The sequence below is a fragment of the Eumetopias jubatus genome, unplaced genomic scaffold, assembly GCF_037043125.1.
Source record: "Eumetopias jubatus isolate StellerSeaLion01/CBP00866 unplaced genomic scaffold, mEumJub1_p1.0 scaffold_5, whole genome shotgun sequence".
NCBI classification, from domain to species: Eukaryota; Metazoa; Chordata; class Mammalia; order Carnivora; family Otariidae; genus Eumetopias; species Eumetopias jubatus.
Genome location: NW_028274811.1, coordinates 113866713 through 113894258, shown reverse-complemented (window position 1 = coordinate 113894258; position 27546 = coordinate 113866713). Strand labels below are relative to the sequence as shown.

Here is a 27546-nt window from a genome sequence, read left to right as displayed (position 1 = left end):
TTTTAATGGTTTACTATCTCTCTTTGGAGCAGAAGGGCCCTCTCAGGCCTGAACCCTTGGGATCAGGCCAGTGTGAGACCATCATGGTCAAGTTTATAGGAATGCAACACCTCAGGGCAGTAGGTCCTTTCATGTTTGGAAAGCCAGCTGTGCAAGATATTAGGAATAAACTATCTCAAGCCTCTTCCCAGGTCCCACCAGAGCAGGACATTGGATGAGATCAAATGGCTGCCTTTTCCTACACAACCATATTTTTCCTGGTTTCCTCCACTTTGGCACATACTGTTTTCTCAGGTAAGCAAACTTACAAGTCTTGGGAGAGAAACATCTGATATTCTTTTAGTTGTAGAAAAGAAAAATAGTCATGTGTGACTAAGTGGGGAATGTTAGGCTTGACAATGCAAAGTGAGTATCAATTGGGTATCACTGTTAGAAAAGGGAGTTACTCTGGAAAACCCTCCAAAATTTGAAAATGAAATAACATGTTTCTACATAATGCATGGGTCAAGAAAAATCCAAAGGGCAATTCAAAATCATTTTGAACACGAGGAAAATAAAACAAAATGAGCAAAAGTTTAGGCTCAGAGAAGTGTCATTACCTCCATACTCCTTTCCCTTTTATTCCAACCCCACAGCCGTCTTTACGGAACCAACCTCATTGATCTCTGTCTTTCTTGTTTTATATAGAAACATGTGTGCACATTGTGTCATTCTCTTACTTTCTTACCTAAAAGATAGCATACTATAGATACCTGTTTGCAACTTGCTTTTCTCAATTTACAAATATCCTGAAAATCAGTGCAAATCAATTCACAGGGATCTCCCTCATCCTTTTATGCAATGACATAGAACTTCCTTGGGTGGGTATACCAAAGTTTATTCAATCAATCTTCTATGTGTGGGCGTTTAGTTTGTTGTCAATATTTTGCAGTTACAAACAATGCTGCAATAATCTTATGCATACGTATTTTGTATTGTTGGAGGTGTATCTTCAGGGTAAATTCCTTAAACTAAAAAATATCTAATAAACTGGAAGAAAATATCTGCAACACGTATCACAGATAAAGAACTAATACAACTAATATATAAGAATACTTAAAACTGAGGAAAAAGAAATAAAAACCAATTGCCAAATGAGTAATATGTATACATATACAATTCACACACACATACACATACCCCAAAAATACAGAAATGGCTCTTAAATCTGTAAAAGATATTCAACTTCACTATGAAAAAAATGCTAATCAAAACTATGCTAAAGCACTTCACCTACCAGAAAGGTTTTCCTACACTAAGATTAAAGAGAAATTCAGTTGATCTTTGCATGGTTTCATTTCTTATGTTCAGATGTATTTGAGGTTTATTCTTATATATGGTATACAGTATATATTTTTACTTTATTTCTGCTAGATGAAGGCCTTTATTTTCCTTTTTCCTCACCATATCCAGCTACTTTTGTCATTAAAAGATTCTGGTTTTTTAGAATTAGAAAGACGCATTCCATTTTTTTTTTTTTTATTCTTTAAAAGATTATAAGTGCAATTGGCATAGTCTATTCCTGGAAAGTTTGGTAGGCTTCTTGTTTCCTCTGGGAAATAATTTAAAATACAACTCAAGTTTTCTCTTTGAACTTTGGAAATTCTGACTTTTGGAAAGCTAGAATTTTCTAGACTATTTAAAAGATCATATTACAGTGACAGATAAGGAATAACAGAACTATGATAAGTCTTTTCTTATTTCCTTCTCCCACAGCCAGCTGGCCACCCTCTATCCCCAGGCAACACCACGCATCCTCACACAAACTAGTTTCCCAGAACCAGTCTCTCCAGAGCCAAGGAATCCTTAAAGTTTCTCAACATCACTCACAGTATCCTCTTTAGTTCAGCAGCTTGGTAGGAACAAGCCTAATATTTTATTTACCATATCATATTTAATTAAAAAATTTAAAGTAAGTACACTCATCCCAACTGCAGTGAAAAGGAAACTAAAGCCAACAAAAATCAGGTAACTTAGTGAAAATAACAGTTTGCAAGTTGCACCTACAACCTCAATTGGTTTTTACTCTTTTCTCAGTGACATAGAAAATTTATAAATAAAGTCAGGACTGTGAAAATGACGGAAAGAATGAATAAATGAATAAAGTAGTTAACAAAAGAACACCACCCACAAATTCTGTTGCTGTAAGCTATTTTTATACTTTTGTGCAAATGAGTAATTAAATTACATTTCCTTATTCAGTTAGTAAATTCAGTGGGTAAAATCATATTCCATGAAGAACGATTTCAACCTATTGTGTATGTACTTTATCTGTCTGCAGAAATCTTCAAGCCACGCGATATAAATAAATGGCCTAAGGTAAATTTAAATTTCTCAGTTCCGAATTCTGATGCTAATCTGATCACTCTCTTGATATGAGAGACCTAAAACTTCACAGGCATAAGTAGAACAAAAGTTTTCCATGTGACCTTGGGCATTATAACCTTTCCAGACTTACATTTAATCTCATGTAGCACAAATGTTATAACAGTAAAATACATTTCTGAGCATTAAATGAAATAACACCTGTCATTTGCTCAAGGTCATAAACTTAAACAGTGGTAAATACAGAAGTTATTCCCAGCCTCAATACAGAACCCTTACTCTCAACAATTACATTTGAGCCCCTTCCTCTAGAAGTTCACAAATACATAAATATCTCTACTCACAAACTTCTTAGAATGAGTTCACGGCTTTGGGATTCCAAGTTTAAGTGGAAACTTTACATCTGGCATTTAAGTGGGGATGTTATAATGCTTATGGCTTTAAGAGATGATGGATGGGTCACTGCATTTTCTAACACTGCGTTCAGCAAAAAACCTTCCTGACCAAAGCCCAGGAGAAAATCTTGAACAAGATCAATTGAATAGAAATATTTGATCTTATTTCTTTTTTTAAAGATTTTGTTTATTTATTTGCAAAAGAGAGAGAGTGAGAGAGAATGCATGAGAGAGGGTAGGGTCAGAGGGAGAAGCAGACTCCCCACTGAGCAGGGAGTCCAATGCGGAACTCAATCCCGGGACTCCAGGATCATGACCTGAGCCGAAGGCAGTTGCTTAACCAACTGAGCCACCCAGGCACCCTAGTTGATATTATTTCTATGGGGAAGAGGAAGTGACAGGCCAGGAATAGATGGGAGAAAATCTATCAATTGTTATTCATATGACATTTTTTTTTGGTATTTGCAGCCCCCATGTAAAATGTACTACTCAGTGGATCCTTCTTATACATCACAGTGTCCAGATGTGACATCGTATGTTTGTGCTACAAATGGCCACACTTACCAGAATGAGTGTTTTTTTTGTGTTGATCAGTGGTAAGTTCAAAATAAAATACTATTTTTTTCTCTGTATTTCCTCACAGAAATATCAAATAATCTTAGCCAAGGAACTGGATTTACTGATGGATGGGATTTTTATTTAAAATAACCTCTATTGGTCCTAAAAGACTGGGGACACACTATGTATAAAGAGAAAAGTCTTTCTGAAAAACTTCAGTTAACATTCAAAGTTGACTCATTAAAAAAAAGAAAGAAGGGCTTATGTGGTGTTTTGGCATCAAAGATCATATTAATAGATATCTATAGATTATATTCAAAAAATGAATAGAATCCATTTTTTCAAATCACTCAAAATTTTTTAACAAATCACATTGACATGCCTATATGTAGCACCCATAAATATTGCCTGGTAGACAGAAATAGATACAGACAGCAATACAGATATACATAGAGACATAGATAAAGTTGTAGATATACACCTGAATAATGAAGTGGTTACGTGGTCTTACACAAATGAAAATTGACAGTTGACTTATATATTTCTTTGCCTTTCAAATAAGTTCAATATTAAATTTAGATTAAAAATTAATACTATTCCTTGTGATATATTTTAACTCAATTTGAAATTGTTTTTGCAAACAGATTTATGTCTTGTTAGTAACTCTTCCATGACCTGTTAGATCTTCTGTGTTGGGGATCCCCAAGACAATCCTCAGGTTTGATGATCTGCTAGCAGGACTCATAGACTTTAGAAAAGCTGTTATACACATGGTAGCAGTTTATTGCAATGAAAGGATATGAGTAAAATCAGCAAAGGCAGAAAGCTCATAAGGTGGAGTCCAGGAGAGAGCAATCACAAGCTTCCAGTTGACTTCTCCCAGTGAACTCACACAGTCAGTATTTAATTCTCCCAGCTATGATGTGTGACAACACATACGAAGTATTGCCAGCCAGGGAAGCTCACCAAAGCCTTGATGCCCAGGCCTTTCATTAGAAGCCAGTCACCTAAGTTTGTGGCACCTGCATGACTGACAACCACTGAGTCTCCAGCCACCCTGAATTCCCAGAAGTCAAATTAATACAGAGTGGCTCAGGACCACAGGGAACAATGACAGGCATCCCCTTGATCATAAACTATATGGCATGGCTATGACTTCAGGTTACAAAGTCACTCTTATCAGGAGGGATATTCCAAGGGCTTATGATTACTTCCCAGGAGCTAATTTGAGCTTCTCAAGTCTGTTGAGCTAACCCTTTAATGCATATCTTCCTTTGAAAAGAATCTTCATGGGCTTCCAGTGTCATGAGGATGTTATTGCTGAGCACTGAAGAAAATGGGGTGTAGAAGCGAGTCCAATAAAAGAAATATGTGCTCATCTTCAGAGCAAGTACTAGACTCAGAGGACAATTGAATGTCATTTAAAGAAAAAGAATGGGAACTGAAAAAATGGAAATTAACCAAGTATCTACCATCAGTTTCAAAGCAAAATGAATGAAAATTCATGAATGTCACCAGACTATGTGGGATAATTAATTACATTAGCATTTCTTCCTAATAGCTGCTGTCACTTTCTCAGGCATGGGCTAATTAGGCAAGACACTTGGAAGTGCCTTCTTAGCTTCCAAAAGAAAGCTGGAGTAGCCATACTTATATCAGACAAACTAGATTTTAAACCAAAGACTGTAACAGAGAAGAAGAAGGGCATTATGTCATAGTAAAGGGGTCTATCCAACAGGAAGATCTAACGGTTGTAAATATTTATGCCCCCATTTTGGGAGCACCCAAATATATAAAACAATAACAAATATAAAGGAACTCATTGATAGTAATACAATAATAGTAGGGGACTTTAACACCCCACTTACATCAATGGACAGATCATCCAAGCAGAAAATCAACAAGAAAACAATGGCTTTGAATAACACATTGGACAAGATGGACTTAACAGATATATTCAGAACATTTCATCCTAAAGCAGCAGAATACATATTATTTTCATGTGCACATGGAACATTCTCCAGAATAGATCACATACTGGGTCACAAATCAGGCCTCGGCAAGTACAAAAAGATTGAGATCATACTATGGATATTTTCCGAACACACACTATGAAACTTGAAGTCAACCACAAGAAAAAATTTGGAAAGACCACACATACATGGGGGTTAAAGAACATCCTACTAACGAATGAATGGATCAATCAGAAAATTAGAGAAGAAATTTAAACAAATACTTGGAAACAAATGAAAATGAAAACATGATGGTCCAAAACCTTTGGGGTGCAGCAAAAGCAGTCCTTTGAGGGAAGTATGTAGCAATACAGGCTTACCTCAAGAAGTAAGAAAAGTCTCAAATATAAAAACCTAACCCTACTAAAGGAGCTAGAAAAAGAACAACAAATGAAGCCTAAAGCCAGCAGAAGAAGGGAAATAATAAAGATCAGAGCAGAAATAAATGATATAGAAACAAACAAGCAAACAAAAAATCAACAGTTAAACAGATCAATGAAACCAGGAGCTGGTTCTTTGAAAGAATTAATAGAATTGATAAGTCTCTAGACAGACTTATCAAAAAGAAAAGAGAAAGGACCCGAATAAATAAAATCATGAATGAGAGAGGAGAGATCACAACCAACACCACAGAAATATAAACAATTATAAGAGCATACTATGAAAAATTACATGCCAACAAACTGGACAATCTGGAAGAAATGGATAAATTCCTAGAAACATATAAACTACCAAAACTGAAGCAGAAATATAAAACTTGAACAGACTGATAACTAGCAATGAAATTGAATTAGTAATCAAAAATCTCCCAACAAACAAAAGTTCTGGACCAGGTGGCTTCACAGACAAATTCTACCAAAGATTTAAAGAAGAGTTAATACCTCTTCTTTTCAAACTGTTCCAAAAAACAGAAATGGAAAGAAAACTTCCAAATTCATTCTATGAGGCCAGCATTACCTAGATTCCAAAACCAGACAAAGACCCCACTAAGAAAGAAATTACAAGCCAATGTTCCTGATGAACGTGGATGCAAAAATTCTCAACAAAATACTAGCAAGTCATATCCAACAGTACATTAAAACAATCATTCCCCACAATCAAGTGGGATTTATTCCTAAGCTGCAAAAGTGGTTCAATATTTACAAATCAATCAACATGATATACCACATTAAAAAAGAAAGGATAAGAACCACATAATCTTCTCAATAGATGCAGAAAAAGCACTGGACAAAGTACAGCATCCATTCTTGAAAAAATCCTCAGCAAAGCAGGGATAGAGGGAACATACCTCAGCATCATAAAGGCCATATATGAAAGACCCACAGCTAATATCGTCTTCAGTGAGGAAAAACTGAAAGCTTTTCCTCTATGGTCAGGAACAAGACAGAGATGTCCATTATCACCATTGCTGTTCAACATAGTACTGGAAGTCCTAGCCTCAGCTATCAGACAACAAAAAGAAATAAAAGGCATCCAAATCAGCAAGGAAGAAGTCAAAATTTCACTATTCACAGACAATACGATACTCTATGTAGAAAACCCAAAAGTCTCCCCCCAAAATTGCTAGAACTGATAGACGAATTCAGCAAAGTAACAAGATACAAAATCAATGTCCACTAATCTATTTCTATACACCAATAATGAAGCAGCAGAAAGAGAAATCAAGGGATCAATCTCATTTATGATTGCACCAAAAACCATAAGATAGATACCTAGGAATAAACCTAACTGAAGAGGTAAAAGACCTGTACTCTGAAAATTAGAATACTTATGACAGAAATTGAAGAGGACACAAAGAAATGGAAAAACATTCCATGCTCATGGATTGGAAAAACAAAATATTGTTAAAATGTCTATACTACCCAAAGGAGTCTATATATTTAATGCAATCCTTATCAAAATACCACTAGCATTTTTCACAGAACTAGAACAAAAAATCCTAAAATTTGTATGAAACCACAAATGACCCTGACTAGACAAAGCAATTTTGAAAAAGAAAAGCAAAGCTGGAGGAATCACAATTCCAGACTTCAAGCTGGATTACAAAATTGTAGTGATCAAGACAGTATGGTACTGGCACAAAAACAGACACATAGATCAATGTAACAGAATGGAAAACCCAGAAACTGACCCTCAAATCTATGGTCATCTAATCTTCAATAAAGCAGGAAAGAATATCCATTGGAAAAAAGATAGTCTTTTCAACAAATGGTGTTGGGAAAACTAGACACAACATGCAGAAGAATGAAACTGGACCACTTTCTCATATCATATGCAAAAATAAATTCAAAATAGATGAAAGACAAAAATGTGAGACAGGAATCCATTAAAATCCTAGAGGATAACACAGGCAGAAACCTCTTTGACATCAGCCATAGCAACTTCTTACTAGACACATCACCACAGACAAGGGAAACAAAAGCAAAAATGAATTACTGGGACTTCAAGTTAAAAAGCTTCTGCACAGAGAAAGAAACAATCAACAAAACTAAAAGGCAACCTTGGGAATGGGAGAAGGCATTTGTAAATGGCATATCTGATAAAGGGTTAGTATCCAAAAATCTATAAAGAACTTATCAAACTCAATACCCAAAAAAACAAATAATCCAGTCAAGAAATGGGCAGAAGACATGAACAGACATTTCTCCAAAAAAGACATGCAGATGGCTGACACGTGAAAAGATACTCGATATCACTCATCATGAGGAAAATACAAATGAAAACCATGATGAGATACCATCTCACACCTGTCAGGATGGCTAAAATTAACAACACAAGGAACAACAGGTATTGGTGAGGATGTGGAGAAAGGGGAACCGTCTTGCACTGTTGGTGGGAATGAAAACTGCAGCCAGAACAGTAAGGATGTTCCTCAGAAAGTTAAAAATAGAACTACCCTACTATCCAGCAATTGCACTACTAGGCATTTACCAAAGGATACAAAAATACAGATTCCAAGGGATACATGCACCTCGATGTTTATAGCAGCATTATCAACAATAGCCAAACTCGGAGGGAGCCCAAATGTCCATCAACTGATGAATGGATAAAGAAGTTGTGGTGTGTGTATCATATTATACACACACACACATACACACACACACACACACGTATATATATACATATATAACATATGTTATATATGTATGTGTATATAATATATAATATATATATATAATGGAATATTACTCTGCCATCAAAAAGAATGAAATCTTGCCATTTGCAAAGACCTTGTCTGTGGTAATGTGTCTAGCAAGAAGTTGCTATGGTCAAGGTCAAAGAGGTTGCTGCCAGTGTTCTCCTCTAGGATTTTGATGGATTCCTGTCTCACATTTAGGTCTTTCATCCATTTTGAATTTGTTTTTGTGTATGATGTAAGCAATAACTAACTGAAATTTAAATAAAAACTTGAAACTAAAAAAAAAAAAGACAAAAGAGAACAAACAGAAGAGTGCAAGTCTTGGCCAGAACTGATACAGAATCATAGTTGCTATCCTTAAAAGAATCCCTCAAGCCTACTCGGTGTAGGACCCTCATAATAACTACCAAGAAAATAGAATGAAAAAATCCCAGACTCTTCAGAAGTTTGTGATCACATTTGGCAAAAAGAATACATGCGTAAGAAAATTCATAATAGAAAACAGCATTGGTCTTGTTCAACCAAACAATATTTTAGTAAGTCTTGAAATGGTTGACAGCATTTCAAAAATCAGATTTTACCTAAAAATATAGATTTCCAACTTATTTTGAAAAATCAAAGTTGTGTTAATAGGACGTTAGGATTTCACATGAAAAAAAAAAAGCGATGTCTGCCTAGTAGCAGCTGCCCATCTAAATGGAGTTCAGGCATTTCAGACAGTCCCACCTCTCTGTTGTGGTGAAGGAGGCCCCCTTCACTTATTTATATTACCGGCTTGGCTCCTGGAAGTTAACATGTTTGAAATCCCTTACCTAAGTGTGTCGATCAGATATACATCAACGGTCAGCCTGAGATGGGGGTCAAGGTGGGGAGTCTCTTGAAAGAAGCTAAGTTTAAAGGATTCTTTAAAAAAATGCAAGAGAGGGGCACCTGGGTGGCTCAGTCATTGGGCATCTGCCTTCAGCTCAGGTCATGATCCCAGGGTCCTGGGATTGAGCCCCGCATAGGGCTCCCTGCTCAGTGGGAGGTCTGCTTCTCCCTCTCCCACTCCCTCTGCTTGTGTTCCCTCTCTCACTGTATCTCTCTGTCAAATAAATAAATAAAATCTTAAAAAAAATTTAAAAATGCAAGAGAAAATAGAATGGGCAATTTATACAGGGCACTCTGCTTAGGAAAACATTTGGAACTGAGAAAATGTGTGGTGTCTTTAGGGAAATAATAAAGAGAAAAATTGTGTTGAAATGAATGTTATGTATTAGGGAACAGTAATATCTAAAGGTGGAAGGCTGGGGCGCCTGAGTGGCTCAGTCATTAAGCCTCTGCCTTCGGCTCAGGCCATGATCCCAGGGTCCTGGGATGGAGCCCCACATCGGGCTCCCTGCTCAGCGGGAAGCCTGTGTCTCCCTCTCCCATTCCCCCTGCTTGTGTTCCTGCTCTCTCTCTCTCTGTCAAATAAATAAATAAAATCTTTAAAAAAAAGGTACCAAAATGGGAATGAGTTATGAGATGAAAGATTCTCTGTTGAAAAACTTCATAGAACACCATTTTGAATAATTAAGAGATAGAGGAGGAATGTGGGGTGATCAGCAGGAAAAGAGACAGATATAAAGGGAATTGCTAAGCAGCTCCCTTTCTCAGGACTACATTTGGAAAATGAGAGAATGTGAAGCAATACCCACTTTCTTATGATACTAATCTCCTTTTTAAAAAATCTCTTCTCTTTAGGGAATTTGGTCCTCATATTAAATTTTATAAATATGGAAAATGTGACTAATGAGTACCGGAGTACTACACCTGCTTATTCGTTTCACTACTTAATTCCGAAAATCATTCCTTTTGGAATTTAAAGGCATATGATAAATAACACATCTATGCTACACCCAAATTTGGAACAAAACTGAAAATAAAGGAATCAAACTAATGGAGAACCAAGTGACACATCTCTTACAAATAAATATAATAATGCAAGAGGTGGTATTTACCCCTGTGTACTGATTGTTTAAAATAAGCTTTCATTTTACTTGCATCTAAGATCTGTCATCAAGTGGTGTTACTGACACTCCCCGAAATAAACTTACCCCAAAGTGCAGGCTCACCTGTGAGATCCGACCCTGTCCCACTAATCTCACCGGAAGACACGAGCAAGCATAAGAAAACATCTCACACACATACAAACAGCTATTTGAGACTTTCTACCTTGTACTTGTAAATGAAGTTCACCTTCATTAGAGAAAAAAGTGTTCATATGCTAATAGAAGGAGGGAGGAGTACCAAGAACTTCTGGAGGGAATGTATGTTTTTGAGAGGAAGAATGGATTCCATTTGATCCCCTAGTTTTAGCATTTTTAATTCTTACTCCATTCCATTGTTCCTACTACATCGGTCAATAAATTCATTTTTCTTTTTTGCTTAATCCATCTTATAAGCTGTCACTTATAACTGAAAGATCCTGACTAATACAGGGAGCTGAAGCCCTCATTATATTTTTGAGGCTGGGGAAAGTGATCAGCCCTTTGGCTTCAGTGGGCTCTGTACCATTACCTGTTGCTGCCACTAGATGTCAGCCTCACTCTTCTATCTTACTCTGACCAGTTCTTCAGCCAGAAGGGTCCCCACAGCTCAGCTTTCTCCATCCCCTTTCCAGCTAATACACAGCTCAGTTCTGCTGGCAACAGGGCCTTTGTCCTCTTACATCATCTTCCTTCCCCCGGGGCCCCTGGTCAGTAGGGTCCATCAGGGTGGATCTCTTTGGAGCTGGGGAAATCGTTTCAGGTCTTTCCGTTTTCTCCAAGAGTCTCCTAAAATATAGACCTTCTCTTGCTAATTTTGATCATCTTGTATAATTTAACAGTATTTTACTTTTTCATCTTTCCATCTCTATTTTCAAAAATAATAAAAGGCAGACCAAAGAAATGGAACAGTAGAACAGTAACTCCACCAAAATAAAAATTAAGGAATGGACCTTAATTGCCCTCAGGCAGGAGAGTCGAAGTGAGATAAGTTTGGAAAGAGAAGCAAGATGTGGACACAGTTATGTATTTCTTTCTAGCCTGGCCATCTGCTCTGGACGTGCTACATTTAGGTAGTACCTTTCGTAAAGTATGTAGGTATAACCATAATTCATGGAAACTTTTGCTTAGCTGATAAATCTTTTTATAGATTTATGGGCACCACTAGGATTGGTGGATCCCTGGCATTGATACCATGGTGGTAGCAGCTGAGAAGCACGCAGAGTGCATTTATCCTCTGCACTTCGCCCCTGCAGGGGGCTCTGCGAAAGAGCGCTTGTTCACTCAGACAACAGTGATTTCAACTTAAAGGAGATTTCTGAGTCATACCGGCAACAAAGTGGGGGAGAATGTGTTGAATATTTCACAGTGTCCTCTTCTTAATGAAGTTAAGTTCAATCTAAAATGATGAAAAATTTGTTTAAGTTCCAGTGAGGTATGCTTTATTTCTTTTTAAATTCACTGATGCAAACCAGATGATTTCTTCCCAATGCTGGATGAACTCTGTTGTTACTTTACCTTGTGACTAATGGTGAGGAATCTTAAAACTATTCATTCATTCATTTGGTAATTATTTGTGTAGTTCTTACTCTGCAAATACTATATTAGGTGCTAGTAGAAGTAAACGAACAAGTCGGGCAAGATCCTGTTCTTGTGGAACCTGCCTCCCAGTGGCGAGAGATGAATAATATGCAAATAAAGGAACAGGCAATAACAGGTAACAATGAATGCTGTGATGAAAATGAATAAAACAAGGTCATATAATAACAAGTGAGGCATATAATAAGAGTTCAGTAAGTAGACACTAAATGGATGTTTGAGACCATAAACTCCTAGACGCAGACTCTAACTGAAGTCACCAGGACAGTTTGTAGTAGGAAATAGTAAGAAGAGAGACACGTGGAGAAAAGACCATCTGAAGAAGAAAAAAAATAGATGAAAGAATTTTGTAATCCAATCTCATATAGAATTCAGTGGAAAACATGTAGCCTAATCACAGAGGACATGGGCTGGAGCCTGACTGATTTACAAGTTGACTCTTTTAAAACAAAAGCTGCCATTTTATGTAATCTTGGAATTGGAGAAAGCGGAATCCCTCAATAGGCTTGATGTGCCAGCGGCCATCACACTAGCTCTTCTCTCTGCACCACTGAGTCCCTGGCTTTTCCAGAATGGCTCCTTGTCATCATTCAGGTGTCGGTCCTCATCATTCAGGCTCTGGGAAGCCTTCTTTAATAACTCAATGTAATTTGTTTCTTATTTCCAGATTACTCTTTATTCCAATACCATGATACAATGTCTTTTAAATACTTGTCAAAATATGAAATCATCTTACTACTTTTTTGTTATTTTCCTTTTTCTGCTCTACAAGAAAGGAAGTTCCGAGAAGTAGAATTTTTGTCTACCTTATTTTTCTCTGTATCTCCAGTGGGGATGACACTGACCGGAATAGCAAAGGGAAATGGTGAGGTTGATTATGACTTGTGTTTCACTGTTACTAAGTAATGTTGTGTTAATATGTCAGGGTCTAGAGAACCTAAGGGATTATATACTGTAAAGGAAATATTAAAGAAGTTGATCTGTATCATCTGGAGAAAAAGGACTTTGACTAGACCCTCCAGAGCTGCCTTTGCATATCTGAGGGGATAGACATGGAAAGAGAGCAGACCCAATCTATTGGTCTCCACTGTGGAGAACTAGAAAGCCATACAGAAGTCATACAGAAATGGAGTTCTGTTCAATATGATGAAGAATTGCTGAGGAAACCAAACAGACCAAAAAATCAGTGATCTTCCTTGGTAACCTTCCTTTATATTGGACATCATGACCTTATAGGAAATTAGAGTAAATCCTTGTTCTCAAAGAAAACACTAACATCTCTTTAGATGTTGTTTAATGTTTGTAAAATAATAAGTAAACTATGGCAAATTAAGTTTGGAGAAAACTGAGTTAAAGTATTAGAGAACATTTAACGAAGCCTTTAATAAAATAAAGTGCATTGTGGATCCGCCCAAAAGAAACAGTGTTCCCTTCAGAACTGAGCAAAGAAGACATTACTTTGTTGTTATTTTTAATTGATGCTTAGAAAAACAGAAATGAAATGATAAGCTCAAATGAATAAATAAACCAGTAGCACATGGCAAAAAAAAAAAAAAAAGATGATTTTACCAATAGGAGCTGGAAGCTGTGTGTGTATGTGTAAAATCTAAATCCAGATAGTGTGAGGTCACATTGGAGCAAAATGAACCAATAGAAAAGGGTTGTCACCCTTTATTTACATCATCTTGTCCCATAATTGAAATTATTTGGCCTCAGCAATCCAAAGAAAATTAAAGAGAATCAAAGCATAGGATCCCTGGATGCGCTAATTCCTTGTTCCCATGAAAAGCAAGGAACAAGGTCCTGCCACACACAAGATCAAAATGCAAATATCCAGATCTCTGGGTCATTGTGTCCCAGTACACAAAAAGGCATGAATACAGTGAGGGCTACATTGAAAATGAAGAGGAAGAAGAAGAAGGAGGAGGAGGGAGGGGAGGAAGAGAAGAAAGGGGAGGTGAGGGAAAAGGAAAGGAAAAAGAAGAAAAAGAACTAGAATGTGAAAGAGCCACACAGGGAAGGGAGAGAAGGACAAACAAAAGACAAGAGCTAGTCCACCCAAATCTAGGCCATTGATTTTAAAATCATCACAAGAAGGCCTTGAGGGTGTTGGATGGAATGCGTGATGGATGCCAAGAAGGAAGGAACCCAGAGGGTTGAGAATGGGCTGACACAGCAATTAGGAGGAAAATGCAGAATTAGTAGAGTTGCAACTTCTTCTCACCCACTTCCAATCCTCAGCCCTACTTATCAGTTGTACATATTAGGGTTTCAAGGAAGGGTTTTTAACTTGAAAACCTGAAGCACCAATCTAGGTCAATCTCCCTAGATGTGGGAGAAGTAGAAAGCACAATGTAGAGAAGGGACTGTCACAGCATTGCACCTTAGATAGATGAGAGTGGGGAGGGATGGGGAAGGAACCATTGTCCTCTGACTCTAGATCACTCTCTCTCCCCACTGAGACCCTCCTTCTTACCAGATGATCCTCACACATGAAAAGGTGACACATTCTGATCCAGTACTCAGCTCCTTCTGCCTGCTCATTTAAAACATAAGCTGTCCTTCCTGACTGCCCTGATTTGACCAGCTTTACTCCTTTTATTCCAATTTCCAACGTGTCTCCAAATCTCTCTCTTAGATTTAGATTTAACAGCAATACACCCGAGTGATTAAAAAGCATTGGCTTTTAAACTTAAACTAGCCATTTCTCTAAGTCCCTGTTGCCTCAGCTATATAACAGGACAAATAATCACATCAATCTCAGAAGATTATTTTAAATCTTAAATGAGATAACACACACACCAAATGTAGCAGAGTTCCAGCACATAGTAAGTGCATAATACACGGTTAATTTTCTTATTGTACCTTTCCTTTCTTACAGCCATTATTCTATACCTGGATTACTGCCCAGCCGTGATGCTGGCTTCCTTATCTCCCTTTAGCTAACTGACCTAGAACCTCTGTATTCAGATCCTGCACCAGTTTAATTCTACCACCCATCTCTAACTTTCTGATGGGTCATCTTTCCCTTCCCTGTGGCACCTTAAATCCATTGGGGAAGAAATCCCTAATACTCTCAAATTTTTCTCTCATTTCATTTTTATGTTTTTCCACATTAGTTCTACCCTGCTTTCCCTAGAATGGAACCATGGTCATAATCTGACAAGGCCTCAAGTTTTCCCTCCTTGCACGAAGGTTAAGAGGAATAAAGACACTGCCCCCAGCCTAAACGGATGACTTTTTGTCTTCTCAAGCTTCACCTTTCACCTCCAAAAGCTCCTCCTTCTTTAATTCATGGTTCATTGTGCAACTTAAAAATTTCTGTGTAAACAGCTGCCCAAACCTAAGCAACCCACCCACACCTGATCATTTGATCTCACTTTTCCTCACATTTTTAAATCCAAAGAACTTTGTTTCCACCAATCTTTTATCTACTTTATATTTGGATACACCCTGAGGATTACTATCTCAGTCCCACCTCTGAGAAATTAATCTGGCATTTTGCCTACTAACCATAGCCTCCATAAACAATTGTTCATATTCCCCAAAGCTACTACTACTATTAAGTCTACATGTATTCTGAACTCTGACTTCTGAACTCTTAACTATTCACACCTTGCACAGTCTTTCAGAACCTTCTCGAACACTTGACTCTCTTCTGAGCCTATGGCCATCCTCATGGCTCCCCTCCAGTCTCTGATGTACACACTCCCTATCCAGAAAGTCACCTTTTTTTCATTTCTTACTCAATGTGGTAATATATTTAGGGAGAAATATTCAGCATGGTACTGATTGAACCTGCAAAAAATCTAGTGGTGATTTTGTCTAGTGGCCATTAATTTTCATATCCACTCTTGACTATCTGACAGTCTTCCACTGATGTCTGTACCAAGCCTCTCCATCCTTCTCCAGCTTCCAGACCAACCCAATTTTTCTACTGCAAAAGGCAACCCCAGAACTTAACAGCCAGAGTCTACCTTACAATGTTGACTGTGCAACTTTAAGGATACAGGTTAAGCTCTGAATGTTTTCATTTCCTCATCTGTAACATAGAAATAATATTTACCTCCCAGAGTGGCTTTGAGTATTGAATGAGATTTTATATATATATATATATATATATATATAATGTGATCTTTAGGACAAGTTACAGTTTTCTGTAATGCTGTAATTAGCCACCCTCTACCATGTATCTTAAATTCCTTCTTCCCTTTGGCTGTGAGACAGGTTCAACCTATCCTAGACCTTGCTGAAGCCTTAGCTTCTTTCATTTCCCTCCTCTCTTTGACCATCAAATATCTGAAAAAAATTATAATGCTATTCTCTACTTCATCCTAATCTCCCTTTGAACCAATTCCCATTCCTCTTTGCTAAATGCATTTTCAAACTGCAACAAAGATAACTCTTCTTGAAACATAATGGCTTTTTCTCAGTATTCATTGTCTTCAAACTATCATAGCAAACAATAAAACTTGTAATGAACTCTATTATGGCATTCACTTCTCTTCTTTTCCATTACTGAACTCAAAGTTGTCTCCCCCATTAATTAGTATCATGATCTTGTGAAGATTGCTTAAATCCTCTGAGTCTCAACTTACTCACTGGTAAAATTAGGGTAATAAAAATTCCTTCCTCAATGAGTTGTCCTGAAGATCACATTCCATATTCTAGCTACCATGTATGAAGCTCTAAGTATAATCTTGGTACTCTGATACACACACACACACGCGCACGCGCGCGCACACGCGTGTGTGTGTATCTGCATTCAATACTTAAAGCCATTTTGGGAGGTAAATATTATTTCTATGTTACAGATGAGGAAATCAAAACACCTAGAGCTTAATCTGTATACTTAAAGTCATAAAATCAACAATTATTAAAAGCAAGACTTCCAAATAAGACCTTCTGGATGCAATGCCCCTATTAACTACTACATTATATTCCTTCCCAAACAGATGTAAAAGTCAAAATTTTAGGGAACTATGCAATGTCATTTATTATTAGCTTATTATCTTTGCAGATTCTCTGTTTCAGAATGTACTGAAATAAACCCACCAAGCAAAAGACTGGTGGAAGAGTCCACTGCCTTCCTTCAGGTTTTCATGCATATGCCCTCAAGTCCAACAGACAAAAAGCAGCTCATTGGACAATTGTGTTTGGGCAATCCAGTTTACAATCTAATGTCAGCAACCCATAGCAGAGACTTTTGATTGATCATTAATAATAATTACAATTGCAATAATAATGATGTGCCCTGCGTTTTAGAACAGACTTTTATGTAGGTGACACCTTTTCTGTAAATTCTATTGTGGTTAGCAGTAGGTCCCACTTGACAAGGCATGAAACTAAGGCTCTGGGATGGTCTCTGTATTTTTTGACAACTATTTTTCCAGTTCTCTCCCTTCTGGTCTTCAAGGGACGAGATAAGATCACACTGTAACCTCTCTGGTTGAGCTAGGTCACTTGATGCTGAGAGAAGGTGACAGTAGTGTCACTTCTTAGGGGAATATATAATTGCTGAAAATGGAAATTCTCAAGAACACATCTTCACTTCACCTTGACAATGAACGATATTACAAAACCACTCAGCCCACTTGGGATCCATTGAAGGCAATATGGCACCATCTGCTGACAACTGTATGTGGATAGCCTGAGTAAAAAACAAACATATATTAAGTCACAGAAATCTTTAGGTTATATGTTAGCACAGCATAAACAGGTCTCTCTGCCTGATATAGGCTCACGGCACACAAATACTTACCCAAGGTCACACAGCTAGAAAATGTCAATGCCCTTCTCCAAGTCTCATAAACGCTAAGGTCACTGTTCCTCCCACCAGGTTCCAGCTTGCTTCCTATGTCCATTGCTTCAGAAAGAAACAGTATTTTCCCAGGAGGCAGAATATAAACCTAAGTGTGATCTATCCAATCTGAATCTAATATTCTTTATTTGGTGAAAAAAAAGTTTGATGTTTTTACTTATTTCATAACTAGGTCAAGCAACCAGTAGTTAATCTCTTCTACTACTTGAAGTTGAGAATTCTAAGTAAGAGTCCCCACCTCTGGTGCAGACAGGAAAATACTTCTCACCTTAAACAATCAATTTCTCGGTCAGATAATAAGTAGCAATTAAGTGACAAGAACAATAACACCACCCAGGGTGTGACACTGTGCCTTGAGAACCTCTCAGAGCCAACACTGACTCGGGATGACTTCACAGGAAAGGTGGAGAAACCAAGAACTGGCATATAAACCTGACCCCTTTCCTAGGGTATGGCTGATGTAGCTGGTGTGGCAGCCCTGAGAGCCTCTGTATCACAGCCGTCTCCACCATGAAGATCATCGGGGGGCTCCTTCTGCTCTGCACAATGACTCATTTCTTCAGCAACTCGGGTGAGTTAAGGGCAGAGAGGGGCCTGTGTAGCCATTAAGCTTGTCTTCCCAAATAACCCCTTCTCAGCATTGGAGGAAAATGCCTGGTCATGTAGATTTAAAGTGTACTGGCTTATAATAGAAACAGCCCTGGCCTGGGAAGGGATACTTTTATGTACCAACAGGTGTTGGGGGAAGGCGGTTGAGTCCAGTGTTTTCCCTTTCAAGGATTTTTATTTTCATCCATGGAGCCATAGGGAAAAAAAGAACTAATTTCTTCATAAGTCTACCATTCCATAAGGACACTGGAAGTGGCTGGTGTTATCAGATATTATCCTCAGTGCAATGACACAGAAATACTTGGATGTCTCTCCAAATCAATCCAGGAGGACTGAAATAAAACAATTCTCCAAAGCCCAGGAGTGAACAATTAGACTTTTATATGGTGACAATTATATAAATAAATTAAGAGTCTAACATCTTAAGAACGTTCCATTACATTTCTTTGTATCAGTTCAGAGGGGAGACTATCAAAGATGGCGGCACTTCAGGCTCTTAGGAGGGGTGACTGCAATACGTTGTATTGCTATCTGACTTTGAATCATTATCAAAGACATGATAAACTCCAGAAAATGCCCCATGGTCAATAAAGGGAGGAAACTGGTTAATTCTCCTACCTGAATAAAGGGCTTACCTTACTGGCCATTTGGCTTCTTCAGCAAATAGCTGGAGTTTTATATAAGAACAGAGTGTGTGCTAAGATTCATCACCAGAGCAAATACAGAGTTTCAATCCACAGGCCCAAATTAACATTAATTCATGAGACTTCAAGACTTTGCTTTATTTTTAACATTTCCATCTGTAACTCTCTTTCAGAAGCTGCTAGTCTGCCTTTAACAACAGTGAGTATATTGATTTACATTTTGATTTCAATTCCTATTGACTGTCATTTAGTCAACAAAAGGTTTTGAAATATATATGTAGAATTAATTCAGCGTGTTTGGGGAGGGGGCAAAGGAGGAGGTGGGCACAGATTAAAAAATCTCCTCTTCTTTCCAGAAGGCAGTTGAAGAAATATGACATACATTTAAGTAACTGTAGACTAAAAAATATCCCAAGTTAAAGGAGAGAGAGATGACTTCCAGCTGAGAGGTTGGTAAAGTCTTCATGGAAAGGACAACATGTGAGAGGCAGGACAGAGTTACCATGGTTAATTGCACAGGCTCTAGATTTAAATCACAACCCCGTCACTGACTAGCTTTTACATTATGCAAGTTCTCCGTTTTTCAGCCTGAATTTCACCCATCTGCAAATAGGCGTAACGGTAGAACCTACCCTATTCAGTTGTTATGAATATTAAACAAAAAAAATCATGTATACTTTAAGCTTAAAGGCTAGCATGGAAATGCTCAGGAATTATTAACAGCGTATGCTAGTAGTAACAGAGGTGGGGACAGCAGTACTAGTACTTGTCATGGTGATAATATTACTAATAGAAGTAGCCACAGCAGCATCAGAATATCTGACCTGGGACCCCTAAAATGGTATTTTGCTTCCTGCCCAACAGAGGCCAGCATAGCCTAGAACGTTCTCTTGTGTCCGTAGCAGGTGGACTGCAGCATTTATAAGAAGTACCCAGTGGTGGCCATCCCCTGCCCCATCACATACCTGCCTGTTTGTGGTTCTGACTACGTCACCTATGGGAATGAATGCCACCTATGCATTGAGAACTTGTGAGTACCTTGTGGGAAGAAAAAGGAAGTTGCGGCCAGTGTCCTCCACTGCAAACCTCTCCTCTATGAGCCTGTTTCTCTCTCCATAAGCTGTGCTTATTCCCACCCAGAAGCAGCTGGTAGAGAGAGAAAACTGTCTGTCTCACAGTCAGGCTGAGGTTTGGGCCACCTGCTCTGCCAGCTTGAACTAGTTCATCCATCACCCTACTGCCAATTCCTGTCTCAGTTGAGGGAATCCAGTAAGACCAGGAGCCCAGAGGTTCTATAGAGGCAAGGGGGCTAAGGGGATCATCTGGGGGTGATCTCCAACCCCAAGTTCAGCTTTTGGCTATTTTAGGTAGTGGAGTTCTACATAGTATCTTGTTAGAAGAAAAGATCTTGACCCCCCATAATAAATAATCATTGAAAACCACCATCCTACATGATTTCTAAGAGATGTGAGGCCAGACTGCTTGATTCTTAGACAAACTGTGGCTAGAGCGCCTTTATCCTTCTCAAATTCCTAGGGGCTCTAAATAACTGTAGCCTTATGGGGGAAGAGGAGAAGGCTACCACAAAAATTGTTTTCTCTTATCTAAAAGAGGGAGATGCAAGCTGTCAGTGCTTAGACCTGGGTCCCGTGGGCATGTTTTGCTTAGGTATTTTTGTTTGGCCTGTGAAGTATTTCTGGAAGGCAATATAACTGGGTAGTTGTCACTTCTTTAATGCAGAACAGGCACCTTAGCATTTCTTACCTTACACTAAGTCCACTTTGTTCATTATTAAGTCTCCTTTAGACCCCTGGATTTTGGCTACCCATCTTCGATCTTGTATTTTTCATCTTTGTGATTATCTAAACAAGTTAGAATATCAGTTTAGGCCCTGAGCTCAGAAGGATATGTCTGCATCTTTATTTCTATTCAGGAACAGGGAAAATTCACAAAAGGGAAGATTCTCTAATATGCACACCCAATGGGCTCTTGGCCTAGAAGCTGGCTTGTGTTCAAGGACACTGAAGGGGACATGTGGTGGCAGTTCTAACGCAGGACCCAGCTTCATCACAGGCCTTGCTGGCCAGGAAAGACTGAGGAGCAGGCCACCTCAGCTTCCCGTGTCCTCCTCCATTGTTATTGTAAGATATTGGTTGACAGGCCCCGGTTCTGGGATCAGTGGAGGCAGTAGGTAGGGTGGAAATATCACTGGACTAGGGAGACTCTGCTTCTGTCTCTGTCAGAAACTGCCTGTGGCAAGGACCTTCCTTTTCAGGGATTCAGTTTCTTCATCTATAACATTAAGCTCTGCCTCATAATTTCTATAGTTCCTTTTGGCTCTGACATATAACATTTCCTCTTGTTTAATGAATCTTGTTATGTGTTTTCTCGTAGGAAAAGTAATGGAAAAGTTCAGCTTCTTCATGAAGGAAGATGTTAACTTCTCCACAGACATGGGTAGAGAGTGATGGTATCTTCACAGTCATCGTCATCATCCCCAGGCTCTGACTGCCTTTTCCCTCATCTTGGCCAGTGCTCTGGGTAGGGGCAGAGACAGATTCAGAGTCATCTTTGTTGAGTGGAAAAAGTTGTTGTGGTCTTCCTCAAACTCATGCCTCACTGACTTCCATGCTTCTTTTTGTACCTCAATAAAAGAATCTCCCCAGAGAGTTTATCTTTACTTCTGCTTGTATTTGTTTCTTAGATTGGGATGTAATATCTCAGTTTAAAAATAAAACTGAGGGATATATAAATCTTCTTTAGGAGAAAGTTTTGTATGAAGAATGCCAAGTAAATTCCAAGACACACACACACACACACACACACACACACACACACACACACACACACACACACATCAGTGAACAACTTACCCTCTCCTGGAGTCTTTACTTTCCTTAATCAGTACCTGCCACTGGGAACTAGCCTTTGGACCATACTGGTCCTTTATATTAGTCTCTTTTCCAAAGTTCCTTAGAGGGGCACCTTCTTCATTATAAGAAGTCAACCCTGGAGGGAAGATTTTCCTGCCCATTTCTTTCCATGAGCATTCCATAATTTCTCCTTTCTTGTCTCTCACCTTGCTAACCTCCTGCTGGAGCCTTAATAGAATATCTTTGGCACTGATTACTACATTGCTTGATCTAACACTTGCCTTCCATAACTGTAAAATGCAGATACCACTATGTACCAAGACAACATTGACCCTACTGGCAAACTGTACATTTGTTTTAAATACAGAGGTCTCTAATTCATTCTTAGTGATGAAGCTGGAGTTCCTTCTATAGAGGATGCTTATGTGACCACAGCACTTTGAGGAAGTCTTCAGTGATAGGCATAGCTCTCAAGAAATTAGTGACCCAGATTAGGCCTTGGTATACTTTCATGGTCCTCATTTTCTCCTCCCCGTGTTCACTTTTTCCCTCACTTGCTCCAGAACTGTTCTTGGCCCAGAGATTGAAAGAGGATAGTCCTGCCCACCTACAGGCTTCCCTAAAGATACAAGGAGGTCTGTGGAAACCTTATCTCCTCATAGACTCAAGAAGAGAAAAGGAGGGGTGCCTGGGTGGCTCAGTTGGTTAAGCGTCTGCCTTTGGCTCAGGTCATGATCCCAGGGTCCTGGGATCAAGCCCCGCATTGGGCTTTCTGCTCAGTGGGGAGCCTGTTTCTCCCTCTCCCTCTCTCCCCCCCACTTGTTCTCTCTCTCTCTCTCACTCTCTCTCTATCTCAGATAAATAAATAAAATCTAAAAAAAAAAAAAAAAGAAGAGAGAGGGAATCCATAGTTATGGTAACTCCATAAAAGTGGTATGAAAAGGCTTATAAACAACTAGATCATGCCTGCATTTATATTCTACAAAGTGTTATATAATCACATAAGTACAGACTCTGTCCCCATGATCACAACGCACCTAACATGGTCTGGATGATTGGGATAAAATGTGGGTCTGAATCAGAGTCAAATTCAAAGTCAAGTTCAAAGTCAAGGTCAAGCCAGACCATGGTCAAGTAAATTATGGAAACTGTGAAGAAGAGCAAGGATAGGGAAGTATCTTAGACAAACAAAGCTGCTGAGGTAAAGTAGCAGATAGGGAGAAGTTGTGATCTGGACAGGGCCTAGAATAGGTGGTCAAATGGTCTTACTGGCTTATCCCTCTTCAGTTGCTTGCCACCTTCAGCAGCTCTCACTTGCTGGTTCCAAGCTCCCAGCCCTCCTGGTATGATCCTCTCCTGAGCTGCTCACACCTGCTTGTGCATGTGGAGCATCCCCATGCCTGAGTTGCCCACATCCCCACAGGTTTCTCAGTCTGCTATGCTCTTCTCATCATGTCAATTCCTCCCACCTTCTTAGATCTTCAGCTTCTCTTGTCTTTCCTTTTCTTGGTCTTGATCTACTCCTGCAACCTGACACTGTTTGCCCTGTGTTAAACAAACATCTGCATTTTCCCAGTGCTCCTCACTAATCTTTCTTATATATCTTCAGTTGTTTATACCTTCTTAGGAGCCTGATTTCCATATTGTTCTACTTGCTCACCCCTCTCTCCCCTACTGCCTTCAAACTTTTGGCTACCTCAGTCCTTCTCATTCTTCCTCTGATCTCACTCACATCTCCTCAGCAGAACTGAATCCTCAGACGCTCATTTCTTTGTACAAAAAAGCTCTCTTTCTCCAGGTAGTTGGACTGTGATAAAGACCAGGGCATGGGCATACCCCTACACTGTGAGCCCATCCTCACCCCCAAGTATGGTACAGATGGAAAAACCTACAAAATCCCTGGCAACTGTGCATGAAGATCAGGGAAAGACATCAATGGAAACATGATACAAAATGTGGGCAAAATATACACATATATAAGAATTCCTGATCATCTAAAAAGCTTTTGCACAGCAAAAGAAACAGTCCACAAAACCAAAAGACAACTGACAAAATGGGAGAAAATATTTGCAAATGACATATCAGATAAAGGGCTAGTATCCAAAATCTATAAAGAACTTATCAAACTCAACACCCAAAGAACAAATAATCCAATCAAGAAATGGGCAGATGACATGAACAGACATTTTTGCAAAGAAGACATCCAAATGGCCAACAGACACATGAAAAAGTGCTCAACATCGCTCGGCATCAGGGAAATCCAAATCAAAACCTCAATGAGATACCACCTCATACCCGTCAGAATGGCTAAAATTAACAAGTCAGAAAACGACAGATGTTGGCGGGGATGTGGAGAAAGGGGAAGCCTCTTACACTGTTGGTGGGAATGCAAGCTGGTGCAACCACTCTGGAAAACAGTATGGAGGTTCCTCAAACAGTTGAAAATAGAGCTACCTTACGATCCAGCAATTGCACTACTGGGTATTTACCCCAAAGATACAAATGTAGGGATCCGAAGGGGTACGTGCACCCCAATGTTTATAGCAGCAATGTCCACAATAGCCAAACTGTGGAAAGAGCCAAGATGTCCATCGACAGATGAATGGATAAAGAAGAGGTGGTATATATACACAATGGAATATTATGCAGCCATCAAAAGGAATGAGATCTTGCCATTTGCAACGACGTGGTTGGAACTGGAGGGTTTTATGCTGAGCGAAATAAGTCAATCAGAGAAAGACATGTATCCTATGACCTCACTGATATGAAGAATTCTTAATCTCAGGAAACAAACTGAGGGTTGCTGGAGTGGTGGGGGTATGGGAGGGATGGGGTGGCTGGGTGATAGACATTGGGGAGGGTATGTGCTATGGTGAGTGCTGTGAATTGTGCAAGACTGTTGAATCACAGATCTGTACTTCTGAAACAAATAATGCAATATATGTTAAGAAAAAAAAAAGAAGAAGATAGCAGGAGGGGAAGAATGAAGGGGAGTAAATCGGCGGGGGAGACGAACCATGAGAGACGATGGACTCTGAAAAACAAACTGAGGGTTCTAGAGGGGAGGAGTGTGGGGGGATGGGTTAGCCTGGTGATGGGTATTAAAGAGGGCACGTTCTGCGTGGAGCACTGGGTGTTATGCACAAACAATGAATCATGGAACGCTACATCAAAAACTAATGATGTAATGTTTGGTGATTAACATAACAATAAAAATTTTTTAAAAAAGAATTCCTGATCAGCATGGATGAAAGAGACCCAGTAAACAGCCTCTTTTTATGGATAGAAACTCTGAACTCCCAAAATTGGAAATGTCTCATTGCTCATATGGAAGACAGGGACAAGAACCCAGATCTGCTACTCCCAATTCAGGGCCCAAAAAAGTGTTTTCAGAATTTCATCCATCATATCTCAGTACCTTTGGGAATCAAACTCTTTCTACTATGAAATGATCCAGTATATAACATCTGTAAAACACTTATAGTTCACAAAAGACTTTCATATTCCTTGTCTCATTTAATCCTCACACAGCATCTATCATAAGGTAAACATGATCAGCCTAGTTTCTCAGGTGAGACAAAAGAAGCTCCCAGAGGGAAATAATGGGCAGAATTGCAGAACTGTAAATGGTGGATGGTTCTGCTGGCACTGAGTCTAGCTAGCGTTGGTTCTACACACCACACTGCATAAAGACAATGAGGAAACATCTGGCTTTGTTGCAGACCTGAGCAGCCTCAGGTCTTTGGTCCATATTGTATTCAGAGCCCAATACTAGGTGTTGATGACATTGCTCCTTTTCTTTCAACACTTACCACAACTCACCGCCTTAAAGAAGATTTCTGATCTTTCAATTTCTTTCTGAAATTGAAGTCTAGATTTGGCCCACGATTGATACATTCCCAGAATCCTTTTAAAATTTATAAATGATGTTCAAAAATAGTTACTGTTCTTCAAATTTTGGAATTAACCTGTGGTTGAACTGTAGAAGAATGAATTATGGCATACAGAACAGAATGTGCATATTTTTAATGTCTTAAATGTAAAAATAAACATAGAGGTGACAAATCTTTAGAGAGAAAAGTTGACTGAGGGAAGTGTATGGAGGCTTGTAAGTTTCTTGTAGGATTATGAGATATTGCCTAAGGATGACAATAATAGAAAGGGACTAAGATATATTATTTAAAGTTATAAAGGTAGTGTGCAGAATTTTTGAAAAGTCATGATATACTCATCAAAAATTGGGAAGAACTAAAGGTTGTAAGGTAATATAAATTAACAACTTTCCTTCATAGATGGTAGTCAGTAAATAATAAGGTATACTTATACCTCTATTTCTTGATTTCTTAAATATTGAGAATTGTGACGGTAACAACCTTAGAATAGAAATGGTTAAAATTAGCTCCCACCGAAGTGATATTGGCAATGAAGATTTTTGATTTTCATCGTAAGTGTTTAACGTCAGTGGAATTTATATACATATTTCTTACTATGCCATATCTATTAATATCTTTTTTTTTCCTTTTTCCCTGCCAGGAAAAGTAAATCTTTGCCACAGGGAAACTGTTAAATCACCATAAATATAAGTGTAAAGTAGGTTTATTTTTAAATTGTTACCTCTCCAAGTTTAGGCCTTGAAGAAAAAAAATGACTTTATTAAGTTTTACTCACTTCTCTATGTATTCATCAGCACTTGCCTCCCTGAGGTCTTTGGCATATTCATTATCATTGTCTTCATTATAAAACTCCACCAAGCAGCTCAAGAGAACACAACAAAACTTGGAACAGGAGACTTGTATGCTTATGCCAACTTGAACATCACCAGGTGTATAGCTGTAGGTTGGTCATTTACATGTGCAATATATCTTTCCTTACTGACAAAATCAAATCCCTAATTGAACCTGTATATTGTGAGAGTCAGATGATATATGCATGTGAACATGCTTTATAAACTGTAAAGTCCTATGGAAATGAAAGGGTTGATTAGGATCTGTATGTCCATCCTTCTCCAACATTTACCCAGGCCTGAACACATAGACTACATTTTTGGAAATGTGTTTGGTATGTTGAAGTAAAAGGCCCATGATCAGTAAATGTGGGTTTTTTTTCTTGGTTTGAGAAATGAGAACATTTTAGTTCCTTAGAAATTGATACTAGAAAGTGAAAAGGCAAATGTACAATTTGAACACTTAAGATTACATGAATTTACTTATACAGTTTGCCCTATTTGAACATGGCCTCACTTAATACCATGAGTAAAACTGTGATGAAAAATGAGATATGCAAATAATCTCAAGGGATCTCATCACAAAATATTTACTAATTTTGAAAGGAGAAAGTAACAGTAGAGTGGAGAAACATTGCAGACACTAACTGGCACAAGTGATCAAAGTTAGCATAGTTAGTGATGGGGCAAATCAACATCATGGATACTACCTCAAAGTATACAACGTGAAGAATATAGAGTATCTTCTGTATTTCCCTGCCAAAAATGCACAACCTGAATATAGCCACTAGGAAACACGA

The 27546-nt window shown here is 38.6% G+C and overlaps 2 protein-coding genes across 3 annotated transcripts; both read left to right on the top strand.

Annotated features, from left to right (window-relative positions):
* The first annotated feature begins 224 nt into the window (after nt 1–224).
* Nucleotides 225–10242, top strand: SPINK13 (serine peptidase inhibitor Kazal type 13). The gene is made up of 4 exons (XM_088023697.1): nt 225–294; nt 2321–2358; nt 3228–3355; nt 10194–10242. Exons 1-4 carry the CDS (start codon nt 225–227, stop codon nt 10240–10242), a joined length of 285 nt encoding a protein of 94 aa, XP_087879823.1.
* A 5817-nt stretch (nt 10243–16059) lies between these two features.
* Nucleotides 16060–21590, top strand: SPINK7 (serine peptidase inhibitor Kazal type 7). Of its 2 annotated transcripts, XM_088023696.1 has the most exons (5): nt 16060–16068; nt 18381–18468; nt 19324–19349; nt 20056–20180; nt 21545–21590. In XM_088023696.1, the coding sequence occupies exons 1-5, from the start codon at nt 16060–16062 to the stop codon at nt 21588–21590; spliced, it is 294 nt and encodes a 97-aa protein (XP_087879822.1). The 2 variants fall into 2 exon arrangements, with proteins under 2 accessions (XP_087879822.1, XP_027962283.1); XM_028106482.2 differs by lacking the exon at nt 16060–16068 and having other exon boundaries at nt 18217–18468.
* Nucleotides 21591–27546: the final 5956 nt, after the last annotated feature.